General features: G+C 43.5%; 1 protein-coding gene across 1 annotated transcript; it reads left to right on the top strand.

Moving 5' to 3' along the window:
• Window positions 1–5,957: 5,957 nt before the first annotated feature.
• Window positions 5,958–8,015, top strand: LOC126294417 (uncharacterized). The gene has a single exon (XM_049987154.1). The coding sequence runs from the start codon at window positions 5,958–5,960 to the stop codon at window positions 8,013–8,015; it is 2,058 nt and encodes a 685-aa protein (XP_049843111.1).
• The last annotated feature ends 16,304 nt before the right edge of the window (window positions 8,016–24,319 follow it).

A 24,319-nucleotide genomic window follows, 5' to 3' on the forward strand; every position in this document is an offset into this window, starting at 1 on the left:
GCACCGAATTCTGTCAAACAAACAGCCATCCGGCACCTGTAGAGCGCAACGCACGCACCTTTGCATCCTTGCAATCAACATTCTGGCGGCTACACCGATTATTAATGTATCAGAATTTCACATTTGCGATGGCCACCTTGCACTTTAATTTACCCTGACATCTTGCAATACTGAGCACTTAAATATGTGACCTAGGCAAATATATTCCCTAAATTTCAATATTCTACGTTAATTATTTTTTGAAGTTGCGATTTTTCTCCGTCAGTGTCTATATCTGCAATCTTCGTTCAGGAAGGCAGTTCTGTTCTGGCTGTGAGCTAGTTTCAGTAACTAACGTGTTTCAAGTCTAAATATAGTACTTCATTGACCAACCTAACTTAAGAACTTGACTGTGGTTTCTACGTGACAATACCAGAGACGTTTAACAACTGCTAAAACTACTTCTCTATCTGAAAACTTTCCCTTCTTTTGGAACTACTCGATATTCCCACAAATTTTTTTTTTTTTTGCGGTGCTGAACACGCCATCTATTTCACAGTATGGTGACAACAGGAAAGATTCTACTGTGCAGCACAGTGCAGCAATTACTATACCGTAAACCATTCGGCAGCTTCTGGAACAGGCTCTTCTCTGCTGCAGATGGGTTGGAGGAGATACTGGACAGCGTGCTGTCCTTGTTTCGGCCGAAGGAAGACGATGCAGGGGCATCGACGGCTGGTCGAGTTGGAGCAGGTCACCAAAGCTCCGAAGGTGAGCACCACTCCGTTTCCTGACGACGTACAACACAGCAGTAGAACCCACACACACACACACACACACACCATGTGCTCACTAACGGACGTCACTCACTTACGAAAATTTAGATGAACATCAACAAAAGCAAAACTAGGATAATGGAATGTAGTCGATTTAAGTCGGGTGATACTGAGGGAATAAGATAATAAAATGAGACACTTAAAGTAGTAAAGGAGTTCTGCTATTTGAGGAGCAAAATAACTGATGATGGTCGAAGTAGAGAGGATATAAAATGTAGACTGGCAATGGCAAGGAAACCGTTTCTGAAGAAGAGAAATTTGTTAACACCGAGTATAGATTTAAGTGTCAGGAAGTCGTTCCGAAAGTATTTGTATGGAGTATAGCCATGGAAGTGAAATATGGACGATATATAGTTTGGACAAGAAGAGAATAGAAGCTTTCGAAATGTGGTGCTACAGAAGAATGCTGAAGATTAGATGGGTACATCACATAACTAATGAGGAAGTAATGAATAGAATTGGGGAGAAGAGGAGTCTGTGGCACAAATTGACTAGAAGAAGGGATCGGTTGGTAGGACATGTTCTGAGGCATCAAGGGATCACCAATTTAGTACTGGAGGGCAGCTTGGAGGGCAAAAATCGTAGAGGGAGACCAAGAGATGAATACACTAAGCAGATTCAGAAGGACGTAGGCTGCAGTAGGTACTGGGAGATGAAGAAGCTTGCACAGGATAGAGTAGCATGGAGAGCTGCATCAAACCAGTCTCAGGACTGAAGACCACAACAACAATATAAAGATCTCTTTCCGCTGTCCTCAAACCTGTCTTTTTCTGCCTTAAGATGTTCAGGAATCAAATTTCTATATTGACCTATAAGGCTGTCCATTCTTTGTTCTGAATGTGGTTATTTCCAAGCGTCGCTTTTCCTGTTTTCTTCGCTATTGATCTTGTCTCTACTTTTTCATTGCTATGTGGGAGATTGCGACACTGTACACCAAGATACTTACTTCGACTGAGTTTTGGATTATTGCTGATGGCCGCTTTCTTTAACTTTACACAGCTCTCTATTTAACTATGTGATATGGCCGGTGAATTACCTTCATGTCAAGTATTTATTCCTACATCTGTATTTACTAGCCTTGAAGTACTCATACTCAATAAGCTGTATGCACTGGAAAAGTCAGTCATCACACTAGGGCCCTCCTCACTTCAAATTTAATTGGTTCGACATCAGGATCGATTCTGTAGCACTTTCCAGTCTATTTTATGTTGGTGTTAAATGGTTTCAGCTATAGATGTAGTCTGTAGTGTTCCTGTGGGTACATACGTTAACTACAAAATTTTTTTCTTTCCTTTTTGTACAGATGCAGTGGGTCGAACATCTGCATTCGCAGGCGGCAGCTGGAGAGTGCACTGGGCTTTTACGTGATGATCTGGTGAGTGGCGTACAGCACTTATCTTAAGCTGACTCTCGTAAATGTCTAATACTCTGCATCCCGAAGCAGTAATGAAACATGGGATATGTTTTGTCAGCTCATTTTTTACCTGCCTTACACAACTGGATAGATTCGATAATTGCTGAGGAGGTACTGAAACGAACTGGACAGAAATGAGATTTATGGCACAACTTACTAAAAGAGATATCTTTTAACGGGACACTTCATGTGGTATCAAGCAATCGTCACTTTGATTCCAAAGCGTCACGACGGTGAGGTGGTTCAAATAGGTGTAGCTTGCAGTAGTCGTACACAAATAAAGGAGCTAGCTGTTGAGTATAGACAACTGTGGTCAGATGCCTCAAAACGGTCTTCTGGCTGAAAACACCAAATGAAAAACTTTCACCGGAGTACATAAAAACGTCACATCCACTGCTGAACGTGCTGAAAGCAAACACATTACCTGTGTGATCCTTGAATACGCAGTACTGTTCAAAAACACGCCTCCCACAATAACAGGATCAGAAGTTGCTCTGATCTGACAATCACTGATCAATTATATCACCCAGTGCAGCGAAAAATACTTTCTTCATTAACACACCCATAACACATCCATGGAAACTTCTCACAAAATGAAGTAAATAGAAGTAATCACACCACTAGAGGTTAGCAACAGCTTACAAACAAAGATTGCTTTATCTGTGCGACTAGATTCTAAACAATGTTAAGAAATTTAGTTAGTTTTTCAAATGGCTCTACCACTGAGCTCACCAAAAGAAGAAATGAAGCATACCGCCATACTATATTCAGGAACCGCCTCTCGTATAATTGCAACACTGTTTCTGATTCAATATAACAGCCCAGTGTAACATTTCCCTTCACTTTTACTGATGACAGCAGTGCCACCACTGAATCTTATCACTGACATCCTTCCATCCTGAATTTAAACCCACACATGATCCTTTCATTTACTTTCGTCATCATTTCGCTGATGGGCAGACTGAATAGTATGGGCGAAAGACTGAGAAACTGAAACATATTCCACTATTTTACATCGTGGAACTCTTTTTGCAGTCTTGCTTCTACAATAATGAGCGACGTCAGAGGTGCCTCTCTGATCTGGTGCTTTTTCCTACATCAACATGCATACTCCGCAAGCCACCTGACGGTGTGTGGCGGAGCGTACCTTGAGTATCTCTACCGGTTCTCCCTTCTATTCCAGTCTCGTATTGTTCGTGGAAAGAAAAATTGTCGGTATGCCTCTGTGTGGGCTCTAATCTCTCTGATTTTATCCTCATGGTCTCTTCGCGAGATATATGTAGGAGGGAGCAATATACAGCTTGACCCCTCGGTGAAGGTATGTTCTCGAAACTTTAACAAAAGCCCGTACCGAGCTACTGAGCGTCTCTCCTGCAGCATCTTCCACCGGTGTTTATCTATCATCTCCGTAACGGTTTCGCGATTGCTAAATGGTCCTGTAACGAAGCACGCTGCTCTCCATTGGATCTTCTCTACCTCTTCTATCAACCCTATCTGGTACGCATCCCACACTGCTGAGCAGTATTCAAGCAGTGGGCGAACAAGCCTACTGTAACCTACTTCCTTTGTTTTCGGATTGCATTTCCTTAGGATTCTTCCAATGACTCTCAGTCTAGCATCTGCTTTACCGGCGATCAACTTTATATGTTCACTCCATTTTAAATCACTCCTAATGCGTACTCCCAGATAATTTATGGAATTACCTGCTTCCAGTTGCTGACCTGCTATATTGTAGCTAAGTGATATGGGATTTTCTTTCTATGTATTCGCAGCACCTTTCCTCAATCAAAGCTTTCTTTTCCATTCTTCGGTGTGTTATACTTGTCAGTCGATTTTTCGGTAGTTCTCGCTCTTATAACCCTTCGGAATTTTGTGTAGTTTGTAGACTAAAAAATCCTTCAATCGAACTTGAAAAGTCGTTTGGTTTTCACTTTCACTCATGATTTTAGAAATGTAGATATGCAGTCGACGTCTATAGATTTATTTGACCGTATGTGCGTCGAAACTCTGATAAGTGCCATTACTGGACCCCTACGTCTATCATCTCAACATCCATTTCTATCCCTCGTAGAGGCCTTCAATGAACTCTTTCCACCCATTCGCTCACTCTGCCCAGCGTTTAATAGTGGAATTCCTGTTGCACACTTAGTGGCTTATACAGCTGTTTTACTCTGTTTCGGGGTAATGATTTAATCCTTGCTTAGGTTAAGATGTAGTAATTTGAGGTTTCCATGTTTCAGGTTTCTCCTGCACAAATAATACGTAGTTAAATTTTAAGAGAACTAGTTGAGGAAGATGGAGAGTAGTTTTAGATTATCGGTTAGTGTTTATTGGCTTTGCCTGATGAACTGTTAGTGACTGATATAACAGCATAATAATGCCCTTACATTGTAAATCATTATCATCTTTACAGTCCTCTCTAAAAGTCCTATGTTTGTTACTTAGAGCTGGTGGTGGAATAGCCTGACGAAGACCAAGGCTTATCACTAACAGTTGGTGGTGGAAGTCTTTTCAGCGGATGGTTACTCTGCTTCCAGTGCAAACAATTTCCCTCTTCCGAGAACTTTTAACTTAATGCGGCGCTAACCAGTATGTCTTTTCTCAGGGAGTTACAAAACTCACTTCAAGTGCAATTTTTCTCTGTCGTTTCTGTGTTCTATTTACTTCCGTGCATATCCGTTTACAAGTGAGAAACGCCCTTTGAGTTTGCCTTTTCCGGTATCCTGTCAATGCACATTGGATTCACGCTGTCACCTTCGAATATGTTTGGGTCCACCAAACAATAGGTGGTCTCGTTACTGTATGTCACAAACCACTGCAGCTTCTTCTTTGTAATAGTTGGACTTCATTGGAATAGCGTGCACTACTTTTCAGAGGGCAAGTGCCTCCCAAGTTATTTCATATGTTTCACGAGAACAACCACAATCGATACAAACAACGTTACCGCTGGTAGAAAGGCTCCCAAGTATGGTTCTGGATGGTATTTGTAAAGTCACAGTATTACCAAGTAGCCACTGAAGATTTAGGTGGTGTCCCAGAAGACGACGAGCGTTTCCCTCGTAAAAATGCCGAGCTAGTTACACCACAAAATCAGATGCAACGCCGGTGAACCATTCAAGCAGGTATCGGCCCATAACAAGTGCGAGCTGTGAGGGTCAATAGATTTAATAGACTGAACTTGCCCACATAACCGTAACTTGTACGTATACATGACCATTACATAAAAAGTGGACACATCTTTAACTGCTGGGATAAACAGTATTAAATATACACGTAAATCGGAATTATATTTTGCATCGCGTTTGCCGCCATCTCCATTATTAACTGAACTCACACGCAACTGAAAAAGTCGTACTGAAACATTAAACGCAAATAAGTACACACAAAAAGGTCCCGCATATTACAGCTGCGCCAAACGAACATTAATAATCAGACATCAATTATTTTTAAAATTGTTCTCCTTCTACCATAGTTAAAAGCAACAAACTGATAGTTACAGAATTATTCTAGTTATGTACATTGAATACACATATATGATTATGTGTTCCATGTCTCTTACCGAGCTTTCTGTATTCTGCCAACAGGAGTGGACTCGCCAACACCATCCCGCTCACAGAAGAAGACTAGATGAGAAAACAGATCAGCTCGAGACAATTGCCGTGCCTCCAGCATCAGAACCCGCGACTACTGCCGAATCCCTATCTGAGCCCCCCGATATGCAGTTAGGGATGGATGCTAGACCACCAGCACCCTCAGTGGCATCTCTTGCAGACTGGCATGACGAGCCAGCGGATGAGGAATTAGAGAGTTATGCTGAGCCACCACCTGACTCAGTAGAAAGTACTGCACAATGGCCTGATGAGCCCTATAACGAGAAGTTGGAAAGAGATTCTGAGCCGCCACCAGACTCAGTAGAAAGTACTGCACAATGGCCTGATGAACCCTATAACGAGAAGTTGGAAAGAGATTCTGAGCCGCCACCAGACTCAGTAGAAAGTACTGCACAATGGCCTGATGAGCCCTATAACGAGAAGTTGGAAAGAGATTCTGAGCCGCCACCAGACTCAGTAGAAAGTACTGCACAATGGCCTGATGAGCCCTATAACGAGAAGTTGGAAAGAGATTCTGAGCCGCCACCAGACTCAGTAGAAAGTACTGCACAATGGCCTGATGAGCCCTATAACGAGAAGTTGGAAAGAGATTCTGAGCCGCCACCAGACTCAGTAGAAAGTACTGCACAATGGCCTGATGAGCCCCATAACGAGAAGTTGGAAAGAGATTCTGAGCCGCCACCAGACTCAGTAGAAAGTACTGCACAATGGCCTGATGAGGCCTATAACGAGAAGTTGGAAAGAGATTCTGAGCCGCCACCAGACTCAGTAGAAAGTACTGCACAGTGGCCTGATGAGCCCTATAACGAGAAGTTGGAAAGAGATTCTGAGCCGCCACCAGACTCAGTAGAAAGTACTGCACAAAGGCCTGATGAGCCCTATAACGAGAAGTTGGAAAGAGATTCTGAGCCGCCACCTGACTCTGTAGAAAGCACTGCACAATGGCCTGATGAGCCCTATAACGAGAAGTTGGAAAGAGATTCTGAGCCGCCACCAGACTCAGTAGAAAGTACTGCACAATGGCCTGATGAGCCCCATAACGAGAAGTTGGAAAGAGATTCTGAGCCGCCACCAGACTCAGTAGAAAGTACTGCACAATGGCCTGATGAGGCCTATAACGAGAAGTTGGAAAGAGATTCTGAGCCGCCACCAGACTCAGTAAAAAGTACTGCACAAAGGCCTGATGAGCCCTATAACGAGAAGTTGGAAAGAGATTCTGAGCCGCCACCTGACTCTGTAGAAAGTACTGCACAATGGCCTGATGAGCCCTATAACGAGAAGTTGGAAAGAGATTCTGAGCCGCCACCAGACTCAGTAGAAAGTATTGCACAGTGGCCTGATGAGCCCTATAACGAGAAGTTGGAAAGAGATTCTGAGCCGCCACCAGACTCAGTAGAAAGTACTGCACAATGGCCTGATGAGCCCTATAACGAGAAGTTGGAAAGAGAATCTGAGCCGCCACCAGACTCAGTAGAAAGTACTGCAAAATGGCCTGATGAGCCCCATAACGAGAAGTTGGAAAGAGATTCTGAGCCGCCACCAGACTCAGTAGAAAGTACTGCACAATGGCCTGGTGAGGCCTATAACGAGAAGTTGGAAAGAGATTCTGAGCCGCCACCAGACTCAGTAAAAAGTACTGCACAAAGGCCTGATGAGCCCTATAACGAGAAGTTGGAAAGAGATTCTGAGCCGCCACCAGATTCAGTAGAAAGTACTGCACAATGGCCTGGTGAGGCCTATAACGAGAAGTTGGAAAGAGATTCTGAGCCGCCACCAGACTCAGTAGAAAGTACTGCACAATGGCCTGATGAGCCCTATAACGAGAAGTTGGAAAGAGAATCTGAGCCACCACCAGACTCAGCAGAAAGTACTGCACAATGGCCTGATGAGCCCTCTATTGAGAAGTTGGATATACATGATAAGCCCTCCAATAAGGAATGTTTGGCAACCACCTCTATCTTCACAGAATATTGTCGTTTGAGAGCATCTCTTAGTGTTGGCCTTATGAAAGTAACGCCCTTAAAAACAGGACCATTTCCGATCAAAACAGCCTTTATCGTTACAGGCCCACCGAAGAAAAGGGCCTTTACTGAACGGAAGGTGTGTCCTATTAAGGCAGCCTTCATAGTCACAGGGCCTCCAAAGATAAGAGCATTTACTCCAAAGAAGGTCTGACCCATTAAAACGTCCTTTTGTGTTACTGAACCACCGAAGAAGAAGGCATTCGCTTGTAAATTTCTTGTACCCCGTAAAACTCAAGTCCCTGGTTTTGATGTGACTAACAATGTGAAGTGCCCTTAAAAATTGGGTCAGTCTTGATTGTAGCCTTGTCATGAAGAAAATTTTAATGTACGCTTTTTAGAAATTGTTTGAAATGAATTTGCAAATGTTTCGAATAAATCAAAATTTAAAGTGAACATTCGTTTGCTTTATTTACTTTGAATGACTGTTTTTGTGATGGTACTGGCTTGTATATTGCGCTAAGCTGCTATTTCGTCAGCACCCACACTTAACAAAAAGAACACAACAGTGGTTATTAATTGCTAGCAGCAACCAACAAAACGTAAATTAAAAAATTGAAATCTACAACCATCTTGGGGTTGTCTTCCTCACATTTGTTCACAAACAACAAAACAGGGACAAGTCAGGGCAGTGTGTGAGTAAAATACATTGACTGTAAAGACACAACCTCAAAATAGTGCAACATGAAAGTGTGTCTTCAGGGTCAACAGGAAATGAAACGATGTAGCAACCATCTTACAAACAAAGTAAATTTTTCTACCTAAGCCACTATCGACGAGATCAGTCATAAAATAGAATCTTAACACACGAAACACATTCAGTTCATCATCTAAAACAGAGGTCAACTGGTCTGTGGGTTGAGGCCCTAATTGCTTGGTATAAAGCGCATTTAGTTACAGTTTGGCGTAGGAAAAGGTTTGCACTACAAGAACTGTGCACAAGTTGGTCGTCCTGCCGAAGGAGGGACCCATGCGTCAAAGGACAGTTTCCTATCCGGAGATGCGTTAAAAGTAGTTGCTGCCGTCGCTGTCGCCGTAAGGAGATGCGCCGCGGTCGAGTCGTCAGTTTCGCCGGCCTCAGCTTTTTCTCCAACGCTAACCACTCCTCCCACAGACCCACGAAGTTGTCTCTCAATGGCGAGGGAGCTGCATGGGCAGTGAGAGGACATTCAGAAATTGTAATCTCCAGACAGGGATCATTAGCCGCTGCATATGTTGCGTTGGCCTAACTGAAAAGTAACTGTTTTTTTCTGTTTTTGAAGTACTGAATTTATCGAGGATTTCGAAGAGTTTTGAAGGGTTCTGCCCCGGACGGACCTACAATAAAAATTAAAGTAAATTTAACGTGAGAGCTAATCACTACGAGGTTTGCTGCTGGATCTACGTCAGCGTGGAATACGTAAACGACTGCAGCTACTTGCTGAAGCCTAAACGTCAAATTGGAGTTCACTGCTGCAACGGCTCAGAACAGCGAGGACGAATGTGCAGCTGCAGTAGTTTTAAATGTATCCATTGGAACGACAGATTTCATGACGATGACTGCATGACAATAAACGTAGGTTGAAGCTATACTGAAGAAAGACGAATGCTTATGAAGCTCGTTAGGTTATTTACTTCATTTCGTATCCATTCACATAGTGTTCATATTCTCGCGTCTCACTGCTAACAGATGCAATGAACTACTTTCCACGATTTCCTCCGTACCACTAAGCAATCGTCAGCACTTCGGGAAGCAATCGCTGAGGAGGAACAATTTGTTTTGACTGTCAGAGAAAGCAAATAGCGGTATTAAGAGCCTTTATACAATGATCAGCCAGAACATTATGTCCACCAACCAACTGTCGACACAAGCCCGTCCAGGCGATGGCAGCGTCATCTAGCGAGGAATGACTGCCAGTCAGACACAAACATGGTGCATGTATTACATGTACATGTATGCTGCCTGTGTGTAGAATGGTGAAGGCGGGCGATCTACCTAAGTCTGACCGAGGGCACATTTTTAAAACCTCTGAGGCTCGGTTCAAATGGTTCAAATGACTCTGAGGTCATCAGTCCCCTAGAACTTAAAACTACGTAAACCTAACTAATCTAAGGACATGACATACATCCACACCCGAGGCAGGATTCGAACCTGCGATCGTAGCGGTCGTGCGGTTCCAGACTGTAGCGCCTAGAACCGCCCCGCCACTGGGGCCGGCTCTGAGGCTCGGTAAGAGCATTTTGGAAACTGGACAACTTGTTGGGAGTTCGAGGGGTGCTGTGTTGAATGTCTTCAACACGTGGCGAAACCAATATTAAACCACGTCCGGACGTCGTCGGGTTGGGCGTCCACCCCTAATTGCAGTTGTCGGACGTGGCAGGCTGGGCAGACGAATAAAACAGAACAGGTGGCGGAACTGACATTGGACTTCAATGCTAGGCAGAGTACAAGTATGTCTGAACACAGAGGACACCGAATATTCCTAACGATGGGGCCTCCTCAGCCGACGCCCCTTGCATGTCTCAATGTTAACACCGTGACATCGACAGTTACAACTATAATGGACACCTGTCCATCGATACTTGACGTTACCGCAGTGGCAGAACTTTTCACGGTATGATAAATCCCCAAACAGCGTATCCAGACACTCTGGGATGATGATGGCATTGAAACAGAGGATGACACACACTGAAATACTAACCAACTTTTTCCAAAGCTGTTTCACACAGGAAGATCGCACTGCAGTTCTTTCTCTAAATCCTCGCACCAACTAAAAAATGGCTGACACAGGAATGAGTGCCCAAGGAATATAAAAGCAACTGAAATCACTCAACAGAGGAAAGTTCACTGGATCTGACGGGGTACCAATACGATTCTACACAGAGTACGCGAAAGAACTTGTCCCCCTTCTAACAGCCGTGTACCGCAAGTCTCTACAGGAACGGAAGGTTCCAAATGACTGGAAAAGAGCACAGGTAGTTCCAGTTTTCAAGAAGGGTCGTCGAGCAGATGCGGAAAACTATAGGTCTATGACATCGATCTGTTGTAGAATTTTAGAACATGCTCTTTGCTCGCGTATCACGTCATTTCTGGAAGCGCGGAATCTACTCTGTAGGAATCAACATGGATTCCGGAAAAAGCGATCGTGTGAGACCCAACTCGCTGTATTTGTTCATGAGACCCAGAAAATATTAGATACATTCTCCCAGGTAGATGCCATTTTCCTTGACTTCCGGAAGGCGTTCGATACAGTTCCGCACTGTCGCCTGATAAACAAAGTAAGAACCTACGGAATATCAGACCAGCTGTGTGGCTGGAATGAAGAGTTTTTAGCAAACAGAACACAGCATGTTGTTCTCAATGGAGAGACATCCACATACGTTAAAGTAACCTCTGGCGTGCCACAGATGAGTGTTAAGGAACCATTGCTTTTCACAATATATATAAATGACCAAGTAGATAGTGTCGGAAGTTCCATGCGGCTTTTCGCGGATGATGCTGAAGTATACAGAGAAGTTGCAGCACTAGAAAATTGCAGCGAAATGCAGGAAGATCTGCAGCGGATAGGCACTTGGTGCAGGGAGTGGCAACTGACCCTTAACATAGACAAATGTAATGTATTGCGAATACATAAAAAGAAGGATCCTTTATTGTATGATTATATGATAGAGGAACAATCACCGGTAGCAGTTACTTCTGTAAACTATCTGGGATTATGAGTACGTAACGATTTGTAGTGGATTGATCATATAAAATTAATTGTTGGTAAAGCGGGTGAAAGTCTGAGATTCATTGGAAGAGTCTTTAGAAAATGTAGTCCATCAACAAAGGAGGTGGCCTACAAACACCCGTTCGGCCTATAATTGAGTATTGCTCATCAGTGTCGGATTCGTACCAGGGCTGGTTGAAAGAGGAGATAGAGAAGATCCAAAAAAGAGCGGCGCGTTTCTTCACAGGGTTATTTGGTAAGCGTGATAGCCTTACAGAGATGTTTAGCAAACTCAAGTGGCAGGCTCTTCAAGAGAGGCGCTCTGCATCGCGGTGTAGCTTGCTGTCCAGGTTTCGAGAGGGCGCATTTCTGGATGAGGTATCGAATATATTGCTTCCCCCTACTTATACCTCCCGAGGAGATCACGAATGTAAAACTAGAGAGATTCGAGCGCGCACGGAGGGTTTCCTGCAGTCGTTCTTCCCGCGAATCATACACGAGTGGAACAGGAATGGGAGGTAACGACAATGGCACGTAAAGTGCCCTCCGCCACACACCGTTGGGGGCCTTGCGAGTTATAAATGTGGATGTAGCTTCTTCATGATTCCGGTGGGAGGGCTCGAATCCGTCGTCTCCCAGGGGAAGAGCACCTGGGCACCTGAACTGCATGACGGAGACAAGCCGGCGGCGGCTCCTTTGTGCTGTGGAGAACATTCAAGTGGGCATTGATGAGTCCAGTGGCGCTCGTGCAATGCACCATAACGGCCAAGGAGTATCGAACACTGGTTGCAGACCACGTGCTCCCTTTCACGACGATAATGTTTCCCGATGGCAGTGGCATTTTTCAGTAAGATAATGCGCCGTGTCAGAAGGCCAGGAGTGTGATGGATTGGTCCGAGAAAGACAGTTGCGAGTTCCACAATTGATTTGGCGGCCCCCAACTCACCAGATCTGAAACCAATCGAATACATCTGGGATGTGACAGAACGCGGCGTCAGAGTTCATCGCCCTCTCCCCGGAATTTAAGGGGAGTAAGTGATTTGTGTGCAGATGTGATGCCAACTCCTTGCAGCGACCTACCAAGGCTTAATCGCTTCCGTGCCACGAAGCGTCGCCGCTGTTATCCGTGCCAAACCTGGAAATACCGGCTATTACAGAAGTGGTCTCAATTATCTGGGCAATCAGTGTAAAACAGTCAGTTGTTCTTCTAGCGGCCAGCTGGTGCGTGATGGTCTCTGGTTCCAGCGCTCTGCTGTTTTCTCTGGGCTGACGGATGATGTCTGCCGCCATCTCCCCAACAAAGCTGTACAAGGTATTCTACTACTCCACAAACGCGCAACATACATTACACATAAAAAGTTGCAAAATTTTACATGTCCCTTTACCAATGGTTTATTTGTCTCTTGCTGTTTCAGTAGATTGAAGAGAAACCTAAGAAAATTATATCGCAATAACATGCGAAATCATTCTGACCCAGTACAAATTATGCAGATGAATTCAATCGCTGTTGACAAGCCCTCATAGAACTCTCAAATTTAGGAAGTGCTGACTTCAGCGCTTTACTCCTGTTCCCACAATCATGTCCATTATAATTATCCGGGCTGTTATGCGGTGGTCGGTTGATGAATTCTGTGTCAATTGCCAACGTTTCGTCTCCGACTGCGGACACATCTTCAAGAGGGTCCGTAACTCGATGGAAGGTCCAACACACCCACTGGCTCGCTACGGACTGCCGCTAAATTCCGTGACCGCGCGCTCCCGCGCCGTGGTGTGACGTCACGTGTTTTGAAAACGTCAGTGCAATTGGCCGCTGTCCGTCGCCGTCGATCGCCGTTGCCATCACCCAGTAGTGGACGGGTGGTACACATCTTCTTTAACACGGGCATCCATATACCGCTTAATTTCACGCCCTCCTCCTTTCGATTGAAATTATGAGGGTGTTTAGCGATTTCGATTACCTCCCTGTATAGACTTTCGTAATATCCGCTTGTGGCCTCTAGTACCTGCGTCTCCTCGAAACGAATGTTGTGGTTCCCTGGCTGGAAAGCATGCTCCGCAACAGCTGATCGTTCCGTTTCTCCTCTTCTTATGCTGGACGTGATATTTCCGGCCGTGAAAGTCTACATTTTAGTATGTTCCCACAATGTTTGTATGAGATAAAGTTTGTGCGATTGAAATGTGCTATCGAGGTGTGGTATAGTACTTAAGCTTCTCGCCTCCCCCCCCCCCCCCCCCAGAAACTGAAGTTAAAATTAATATGACTGAATAATGTCTAGTTATTTGAATGGAAACTTATGGGCGAGAGAAGTAGCTTTCCAACTAATTTTAAACGATCCCACACAGGAAGAAATTTGGTTACTGCTTTGAATTCCGAAGTCTATAAAACAAAATGATTTCAAGTTACAGCTCATAATCATACTTTGACTCTCGTTGTCCAAGTTACCACCTGGAATAAAATCTCTGTGGCTCTACGGAATTGCGGCGATCTTAAAATAATCAGACGCACAATCTTACGCCGTGGGGAAATACGTATTGCGTGCTATGACGTTCTCACTGTCCAGCTTGGGAATCACTGTCCAAGTCAATTTTGATAAAGTCCAGAATTTTACCTCATAAAATAGAGCATAAACGACCGTAGTGCAGGCTCCACTGATTTCCCAGGATTCAAATTTCCCTACGAGTTACGATACAGCAAATATTGTTCCGAGCCACAGACAAGGGAGAAGTTAAAATAACCAAAGAACTGAAAATACTTCTTCCATTTACGAAATTATATTTTTCCGTAAGTGATCGTCCTAGCTACATTTCAGTATACATCATCCTCTTGTATGAGATGAAATGTTGTCATAATTCATAAAAAAAACTGCATTCGATATTCAAAAAGGCAGTTTTCAACAATGCCGCTAATCTCAATTTCGGTGAGATCCTACTCTCCGCAATTCTACACCAGAAGTAATCAGTCCATTGTGCACGTAATGTTCCACATTATATAAACAGAGTCATTGTATCACGAGTCAGAGATAATCCGTCTCTCGCAGTCACAATGAGTTTCTGAGCAGTATAAATCACTTGTGACTGTAATTATGTCAAGTGTCATATACTGGTGATTCTTTAAAACTATAGTGGAACTCTCTATGGTCCGAATTACATCGGCCACACATTGCGAGTGGAAAGCCATTGCTGGCCGCCGAAAATGTGCGTCTTGTTCAGGCTGGTGAAGACGTACATATTTACACTGACGAGCCAAAAACACTGTCCACGGCGAGACAGAAGCCTCCTAGTGGTGTTGCGGCACGTGGTGATTATACTGGTGATTCTTTAAAACTATTGTGGAACTCTCTATGGTCCGAATTACATCGGCCACACATTGCGAGTGGAAAGCCATTGCTGGCCGCCGAAAATTTGCGTCTTGTTCAGGCTGGTGAAGACGTACATATTTACACTGACGAGCCAAAAACACTGTCCACGGCGAGACAGAAGCCTCCTAGTGGTGTTGCGGCACGTGGCGCATCTAGAAAAAATAATGTAAGCGGAAGAGAGACGAATGGTCAATCATTATAGAGAAGATACGGGCCACAATTTCGGAAATCGGATAAATTCTAGTGTCCGATTCCTCTCGTCGGCTTTGAGCAGTGAGTCATACCTACGGCAAAGACGCTACGTATAGGCAGTCTATGAAAGCAGCGGATATCTAGAACTTCAATGCATTTAACAATACGTGTAACGACATTACTCTCAACAGCGAGGAGTTGGCCTTCCGTAATGTTCGCACATGCGTTGACAATGTGCTGACGCATGTTGGCAGGCGTTGTCGGTGGATCACGATAGCAAATATCCTTCAACTTCCCCCACAGAAAGAAATCCGGGGATTTCAGATCCGGTGAACTTGAAGTAGTGTGATAGCGATTGGGAGAGTATGTCTAGTGGTAGGGAAGGTACAAACAAGTATTTCCAGAGCCACATCGTTCATCGGAACGTATTTCCAATACTTCGCACATTGCCGAATATGCTTCAGTTGAGACCATGATTGTAAGATTTAATTGTAAGTATAATGACAGGAGATATACAGTATGTGAGGGTTTTATAGAATGTGTTCGTGTATGCAAAGTCTGTGGTGGTATTGATTCACGTTCCCATGTTAATAGTAACAATCTTCCGAATGCAGAGGTCTGTTTGGGTGTAGGAATGTATCATAGTTAACTTTTCCATCTTCTAGACGACTGAATAGCGAATTAATACTTTCTACGTGCTGGGAGGCTTTCGTGATCAAGTGTAACTTTGGAAAGATGGAGCGTTTGCGGTGGAGTGCTATACCCTCCCATGTAAATTGTTCGGTCGACTGCTTCTGTACAATTGGTGCATTTATTTAGTTGAGGGAATATCGATTGGGGTGTGTTGAACACACGTTTGCCTGTTCTCTAGACGTGTGAAAGACTGTAGTTGGTTTGTAAACAATATTTATCATCTGACATCACTTACATCGCCGACTTCGGTATTCGAGAGTGCAACTATCAGTTTACTATACTTGTTTATAGTTAATCAATGGTCGGCAGCACGCTGCACATCGCTAAAGTTTGTTGTTTGTGGAGAAACAATTGACAGTCTATATCTTGTGCATTATGTTGCGTTAGCGATCCGGGGGGAGGGGGGGGGGGGGGGCTACTGCTGTGTGCTTCATATCGACACGTGCGGAGAAAATTGTATAATATTATTCCGAAAATATGGTTGTTCGTTTAATAGAGGAGCCTGGAGATGTCTGTAGAAATGCAAGCAAGAAAACAGAAATAGTCGTATGTATTTGATGACCTTTAGACAACTTTGCGATGTTTAGTTCTCGGTGCGATATGGTGATCAGTGAAAAATTGTTTATTACCACTGAGTGTAGCGTCTGTAGAAAGAAAGAACAGGTTAGAGGTGTATGTATTGAGGGAACTGTCTGTGCAATTTAGCAATCTTTGCAAAATAACGACAGACAACCAAACAAAAAAAAAAAACGTTCGATTGGTTGGGGCGGGATATAGGAGCGGTGAGAACATCTGCGTATGTTGAGAACAGGAAGGCTATCACTTTACCTGTATATCCGGGAGAAAGAATGGATTGGGCGATATTTTGATAAACAGGTTCTGTTAGGGCAGAGAGTGAAGATTAACTATTTCTGATGAAGTAAAAAATTACAGAGAGCTGGACTTGGCTGATGTATATATATATATATATATATATATATATATATATATATATATATATATATATATATATAAAGCCAATTGGCATTAAATGACGATGTATCAGTCAGGCTGGGGAGGGTACGTGCAGTTGAATGCATGTGTCAACAAGCTCTGTGCTATTCTGCCTTCAATGGTATAGATAAGTGATGGCTTGAAATGCTTCGAATATGTGACTGGCGTGAACGCGCTTTGGAGTGCTATGACAGTATAACAATGACTGTATAGAAGTATGCAACTTTCACCGGTGTTCGACGAAGCCGCGGTACCCGACCTGCGTCTGCCTCAATTCATGGGTGTTGTGGCGGCAGCCCTAAATGGAGATCTGTGAATGCTTTAACAGCTGACGGCTGCGTCGGCTGTAGGTGCGATCGCGTCATCATTGGCGTCAAGTGGATGGGAATTTCTCAGGTTTTAAGTATGAATAGGGGTCCCGCCACCTCATGCTTGTGTAAGCCGAGCAGGGACTGTGCATGGTTTGACATCTGAGTGATGCGTCACTTATCGCTACCTCCTGTGTACTCTACTGGACAGGGTGCCTGCACACGTTGATGCATTATTTCTGGAGCGGCTTTGTAGCCCTGCTATTTGGACAGTTTACGAGTACTGAGCGTGTCTACTCATCAGCGGGAAGAATTATTCTGGAGCAGTCTGGTATTGTGCACTGAAATTACGAGTAGATTAGATTAGATTAGATTAGATTCATTAATACTTGTTCCATACATCATGAATACGACACTTCGTAATGATGTGGAACGTGTCAGGTTAATGAAAGATGTCTGTACAAGATATTACATTACACAAAATATTGCATGACACTAATGCTTAAGTCAGTTTTTTTTCCTCCCTTAATTTACATCTAAATATTCAGCCAATGAGTAGAAGGAGTTGTCATCTAGAAATTCTTTTAATTTATTTTTAAATGTTGGTTGACTATCTGTCAGGCTTTTGATGCTGTTCGGTAGGTGACCAAAGACTTTTGTGGCACCATAATTTACCCCTTTCTGTGCCAAAGTCAGATTTAACCCTGCATATTGAAGATCATCCTTTGTCCTGGTATTATAGTTATGCACACTGCTATTACTTTTGAACTGGGCTGGATTATTAACAACAAATTTCATAAGTGAATACATATACTGGGAGGTTACTGTGAGGATCTTTAGATCCTTAAATAGATGTCTGCAGGATGACCGTGGGCGGGCTCCAGCAATTATCCTGATTACACGTTTTTGAGCAATGAATACTTTTCTACTCAACGATGAATTACCCCAGAATATGATACCATACGAAAGCAGTGAATGAAAGTAGGCATAGTAAGCTAATTTACTGAGATTCTTATCACCATAATTTGCAATAACCCTAATAGCATACGTAGCTGAACTCAGACGTTTCAGCAGACCATCAATGTGTTGCTTCCAGTTTAACCTCTCATCAATGGACACACCTAAAAATTTTGAAAATTCTACCTTAGGTACAGACTTCTGTTCAAAGTCTATAGTTATTACTGGAGTTGTGCCATTTACTGTATGGAACTGTATATACTGTATTTTATCAAAATCTAAAGAGAGTCCGTTTGCTGAGAACCACTGAATAATTTTGTGGAAAACATCGTTTACAATTACATCACTTAGTTCTTGGTTTTTGGATGTTATTACTATACTTGTATCATCAGCAAAAAGAACTAACTTTGCATCTTCATCAATATGGAATGGTAAGTCATTAAGGTATATCAAAAACAGTAAAGGACCTAAGACCGAACCCTGTGGGACCCCGTACTTGATAGCCCCCCCCCCCCCCCCCCAGTTTGAGAAATCAGCTGTTGTATTAACATTACATGAACCACTTATTTCAACTTTCTGCATTCTTCCAGTTAAGTATGAATTAAACCATTTTTGCACTGCCCCCCGCAAACCATAATGATTTAGCTTATCTAAAAGAATTCCATGATTTACACAGTCAAAGGCCTTTGAGAGATCACAAAAAATACCAATGGGTGATGTCCGGTTATTCAGAGCATTTAATATTTGATCAGTAAAAGCATATATAGCATTTTCTGTTGAAAAGCTTTTCTGAAAACCAAACTGTCATTTGGTTAGTACTTTATTTTTACAAATATGGGAGGCTACTCTTGAATACATTAAATAAATAGAGTGTAAATTAAATAAATAGAGTGTACTCCAACCTTACTCTCCCCAGCCGCCCAGAGCAGTCTGAGTCGTTTTCCCATCATCTTGGTTTATGTCACGAAACGGGTGAGAGCGTCCTCTGCTGGTGATACTTAGTATTAGACCTCACTGAAAACACGCGGTTTACCGCCATCGTGGATAACTGTACTTCATCATCAGCTGGTGTCACAGAGGCGTCCTCTGGCGGCGGCGAAATGTGCTAAGACAATTGGGGTCTGGAACTCTTGGGGAACCCACTAGGTGGCGCCATCTTAGATTACGGTACTTGCGTCATCACCTGACAGTCATTAGAGCGTCCTCTAGTGGTATAGATATGGACTAAGTCACTTCGGCTATGGACTCAGTGGCGAATACAGTTGGTGGTGGCGCTGCCTTTAATTGTTTAAATAGAGACTGGTGTATGATTTCGACAACTGACGATTAGCGAGCAGAGTCTTTTAGATGGATTATTATTTTGTCAATTTACGAGCTGTTTGGCTATCTAGACGTAAATGCTTTGCATTATTTATGAGTGGTTCGCATGTCTGTAGGTTGTGCAATGTGTTAATTTTGATGTTTTACAATTAGCAAGCGTGTGTGTATAGCGTTATAGATGCGTTTTGTAGGACTAGTTAGCAGGTCTGTATGATGTTGTGGATATCAGAGCGTGTATTCTGTGATACATATACTCGATCCCTAAATAAGTTGCTCCCAAATAAATAAAGTACATTCCTTGCCCTCTCCATCAGCCTAGTGCGGGATGAGTCCTTTTACCAGCAACCCCTATGAAGAGGTTGCGCCCTTGAGGCCTAGGTTAGTGGTGGTGAGCTTTGTTTGCAACAATTTTCTTAGGTTGGTGGTGAAAGCGCAAGTGACCTTTCTTTACTGCCAGAATTCCTTTCGGCCCCCGTTCCTAGGAACAAGTGGCGGTCTGGATCTTGAAAGGTATTTGAAACTAGATAGTTGAAAGTATAGTGAAAACCTTTTCATATCTATATGAAGTCGAATCACGTGGCCAATAGGAGTGCAGCGTTCAAGGGGGGGGGGGGGGGGTGAGGGTGCTAGGTCATGAAGGAACACCACGCTGATAGTGGGAAAATGTGGAACTTCTCAGTTGCTCATAGAATAGTAGTATTGTAAATTGAATTATTGAATATGACTATAATTGAAATGGAATTAAGTACTTAGGTAAGTGATAGGTTAGATTCATGATGTGTTAGCATATTTACAGAAGAGTATGTCCGGCGTGTGTACGGAGGTGGCGGCCAAGGGTGTGTGACGTAAGCGGTCGCATGCCTGTGGGTTGGAGGTGCAGCACGTGTCCGGTTCTTACGCACACGCAAAAGAGAGCAGACGATCTTGCATCATCACCTGACGTCGCGGTGCCGTCCTCTGATGTTGACGATATGAACTAAACCACTTGAGCTCTAGAGTTCGTGGTGGATACATCGGGTGCGTCCATCCTGAATAATGGTACATGCGTCATTATCTGATGTCTGGAGAGCGCCCTCTGGTGGCACCAATATGAACTAAGCGAGTTGGAGTCCAGACCCAGAGGCGAACACATCTGCTTTAAATTGGTTAAATAATAAAGACATGTCCATTTTTCCCGCCACTTTCCTAGATGTGACGCATTATCATGTTGGAATTTGAACTTCACGTCATTTTTCTGGGTGAAGGGAACGTGGCAATTTCCGCCAAAATTCAAACTTCCCGCCAAAAGCCGCCATCTTGAATGACGTCATCACCGCCATCTTGGATGGCGTCATCGCCGCCATCTTGGATAATGGTACTTTGTTCCTGTATTCCCATTGTCCCAATACTTATGACTGTGGGAACACCTCATTCATCCATGCATCCTGCATGTCAGCAGGGATCTGTTCAAGCTTGTGGAGGCTCTGTTATGCAGTGGGACACGTGTAGGCGGAGTGATATGGGAATCCTGATACGTCAAGATACGATTGTGACTGGTGACGTGTACGTAAGCATCCTGTCTGATCAACTGCATCAATTCATGTCCACTGTGTTTTCCGACGGACTGGGACAAGTCCAGCAGGATAATGCGATACCCCACACGTCCAGAAGAAGCTCCAGGAACACTCTACTGAGTTTATACATTTCCGGTAGCCTCCCCAGGCATGAAAATTATTGAGCATATTTGGGGTGCCTTGCAACATGCTGTTCAGAAGAGATGTCCACCCCATCGTACTCTTACTGATTTACGATCAGCCCTGGAGGATTCATGGTGTCAATTCCTTCCAGCACTACTTCACACATTAGTCGAGTCCATGCCACCTCTCGTTGTGGCACTTCTGAGTGCTCGCTAGGGCCCCACACGATATTAGACTGGTGTACCAGTTTCTTTAGCTCTTCAGCGTTAAATGAAAGCAACCGGCATGCCAGTTGTTCAGTGTTTCTTGAACGACTAGACTACCGCCTAATGTGGTGTTTTCGCTGTTACTCCATGTTCGTAACAGGCAGTTCAGCAGGCAGAGTGGTACGTGTGCAGTCGGACGAACATAACGATAGTCACAATGCAGATCAAGAAAAAACAAAAATATGTTCAACAATAGAAACGTGGCAGGGGTACATTGGTTAACGCATTAATCAACATCGCGTACTTAGGAAACCAACTGAACTATAATCCCAAACTTTTTCTGATACGTCTGATGTTAAGCCACGTAGTATGTCAAAAGATTGGTCATAAAGTAAAGGTGTGTAACGGGGAGAGTGCATTATCTGCGGAATTAAACCCTCTTCTGACGCTCTCATTGCCGCCGGTAATTAATTTCAACGACCATTAACATAAGTGTTTTTATTCACGATGTGAAAAGCTCTAAATAAGCGTTGCTTATTTCCGGAAAGGTACAGCGTTTCAGAACAACTATACTTCTCATTTTATAGGTGCAATTTTTAAAAAATGTGCGACGTTATCACCAATAATTTCATTAATCCGGGAAAACGTTACAGTTCAAAAAGAACTTCATCGATAATCTATTTTTTAAATCTACAAGGGCTTGACGGATTCAGAAATTTATTTTCATTCTAAAAGCCATTAAAATTGCTACGCCAAGAAGAAATGCAGATGATAAACGGGTATTCATTAGACAAATATATTATACTAGAACTGACATGTGATTAGATTTTCACGTAATTTGGATGCATAGATCCTGAGAAATAAGTTCCGAGATCAACGACCTCTGCTCGTAATAACGGCCTTGATACGCCTGGGCATTAAGTCAAACAGCGCTTGGATGGCGTGTACAGGTACAGCTGCCTATGCAGCTTCATCACGATACCACAGTTCATCAAGAGTAGTGACTGCCACCATTGACCAGACGTTTGAATTGGTGAGAGATCTGGAGAATGTGCTGGCCAGGGCAGCAGTCGAACATTTTCTCTACCCAGAAAGGCCCGTACAGGACCTGCAACATACGGTCGTGCATTATCCGACTGAAATGTAGGATTTCACAGGGATCGAATGAAGCGTAGAGCCACGGGTCGTAACACATCTGAAATGTAACGTCCACTATTCAAAGTACCGTCAATGCGAACAAGAGGTGAACAAGACGTGTAACCAGTGGCATCCCATACCATCATGCCGGGTGACACGCCAGTATGGCGATGACGAATACACGCTTCCAATGTGCGTTCAACGTCATGTCGCCAAACACGGATGAGACCGTCATGATGCTGTAGACAGAACCTGGATTCATCCGAAAAAAATGACGTTTTGCCGTTCGTGCACCCACGTTCCACGTTGAGTACACCGTCGCAGGCGCTCCTGTCTGTGATGCTGCGTTAAGGGTAACCGCAGCCACGGTCTCCGAGCTGATAGTCCATGCTGCTGCAAACATCGTCGAACTGTTCGTGCAGATGGTTGTGTCCTGCAAACGTCCCCATCTGTTGACCCAGTAATCGAGACGTGGGTGCACGATCCATTACAGCCATGCGGATAAGATGCCTGTCACCTCGACTGCTAGTGATACGAGGCCGTTGGGATCCAGCACGGAGTTCCGACCTTTATCAAAGTCGGAAACGTGATGGTACGCATTTCTCCTCCTTACACGAAGTTCTAATGGTTCAAATGGCTCTGAGCACTATGGGACTCAACATGTTAGGTCATAAGTCCCCTAGAACTTACAACTACTTAAACCTAACTAACCTAAGGACATCACAAACATCCATGCCCGAGGCAGGATTCGAACCTTCGACCGTAGCAGTCCCGCAGCTTCGGACTGCAGCGCCAGAACCGCACGGCCACGGCTCGGCCCTTACACGAGGCATCACAACAACGTTTCACCAGGCAACGCCGGTCAACTGCTGTTTGTGTTTGAGAAGTCGGTTGGAAACTTTCCTCATGTCAGCACGTTGTAGGTGTCGCCACCGGTGCCAACCTAGTGTGAATGCTCTGAAAAGATAATCATTTACATATCACAGCATCTTCTTCATGTCGGTTAAATTTGGCCTCTGTAGTGAGTCATCTTTAGGCTATAGCAATTTGAATGGCCAGTACTGTGGATATGCACTGTCTGATACAAAGTATCCGAACACCGATACAGTAAGTGAAGACAAACACATTGAAATATCAGCTATTGAATTATCAGGGCTCGATATCACCAAGAAATTAATCATTTTGTGTGTGTATAGATCTCCCAGTGGTAGTGTGGACACTTTTTTCAATAAATTAACAGAAGTTCTAGATAAAGTCTCAAGTACAAAGGTCAACATAATTCTGTGTGGGGACATAAACATCAACACTAATATCATAAATGAATCCAGCAGCACCTTCATAAATATCCTTCAAAGTTTTGGCATGTCCCTATTGGTCAATAGTGCAACAAGGGTTACTACAATGACTGCATCAGTAATTGACCATGTGGCCACAAATATAGACAGGGAAAAATGTGATGTAGCTGTAAAAGATCTCGGACTATCAGACCATCTCTGTCAAATAACAACAGTAAAATCAGGCATCGAATCATTCCCTAAACTACAAGCCTATAAACGACATCTATCAGAAATCAAAATAAAAGATTTTTCAAAAGAACTAGAAAAACAAAGCTGGGATGAAGTGTATAAGGAAACCAATGTGAATATGAAATTCTCCAAATTCTCCACATTGTTTAAATTGAACTTTGAAACAGCATTTCCAAAAGTATGCATGACTGTATCAACATCTCACAAAAACAGATGGATAACAGCAGGTATTAAGAAGTCCTCCCAAACACTTAAACACCTCAGTTCCATGAAAAAGATTCACAATGATCCAGAATTCTTAAATTTCTATCATAGATACAAAAAGATTTACAGGAAGGTGCTGATTGCTGCAAAAAAGTCATTTAATGACAAAATAATATATAATGCAGAGAATAAAAGCAA

Source organism: Schistocerca gregaria, chromosome 1 (assembly GCF_023897955.1).
Source record: "Schistocerca gregaria isolate iqSchGreg1 chromosome 1, iqSchGreg1.2, whole genome shotgun sequence".
In the NCBI taxonomy this organism is placed as follows: domain Eukaryota; kingdom Metazoa; phylum Arthropoda; class Insecta; order Orthoptera; family Acrididae; genus Schistocerca; species Schistocerca gregaria.

Coding starts and splice junctions, on each gene's coding strand:
- LOC126294417 (XM_049987154.1), top strand. CDS start 5,958: ATGGATGCTAGACCACCAGCACCCTCAGTGGCATCTCTTGCAGACTGG.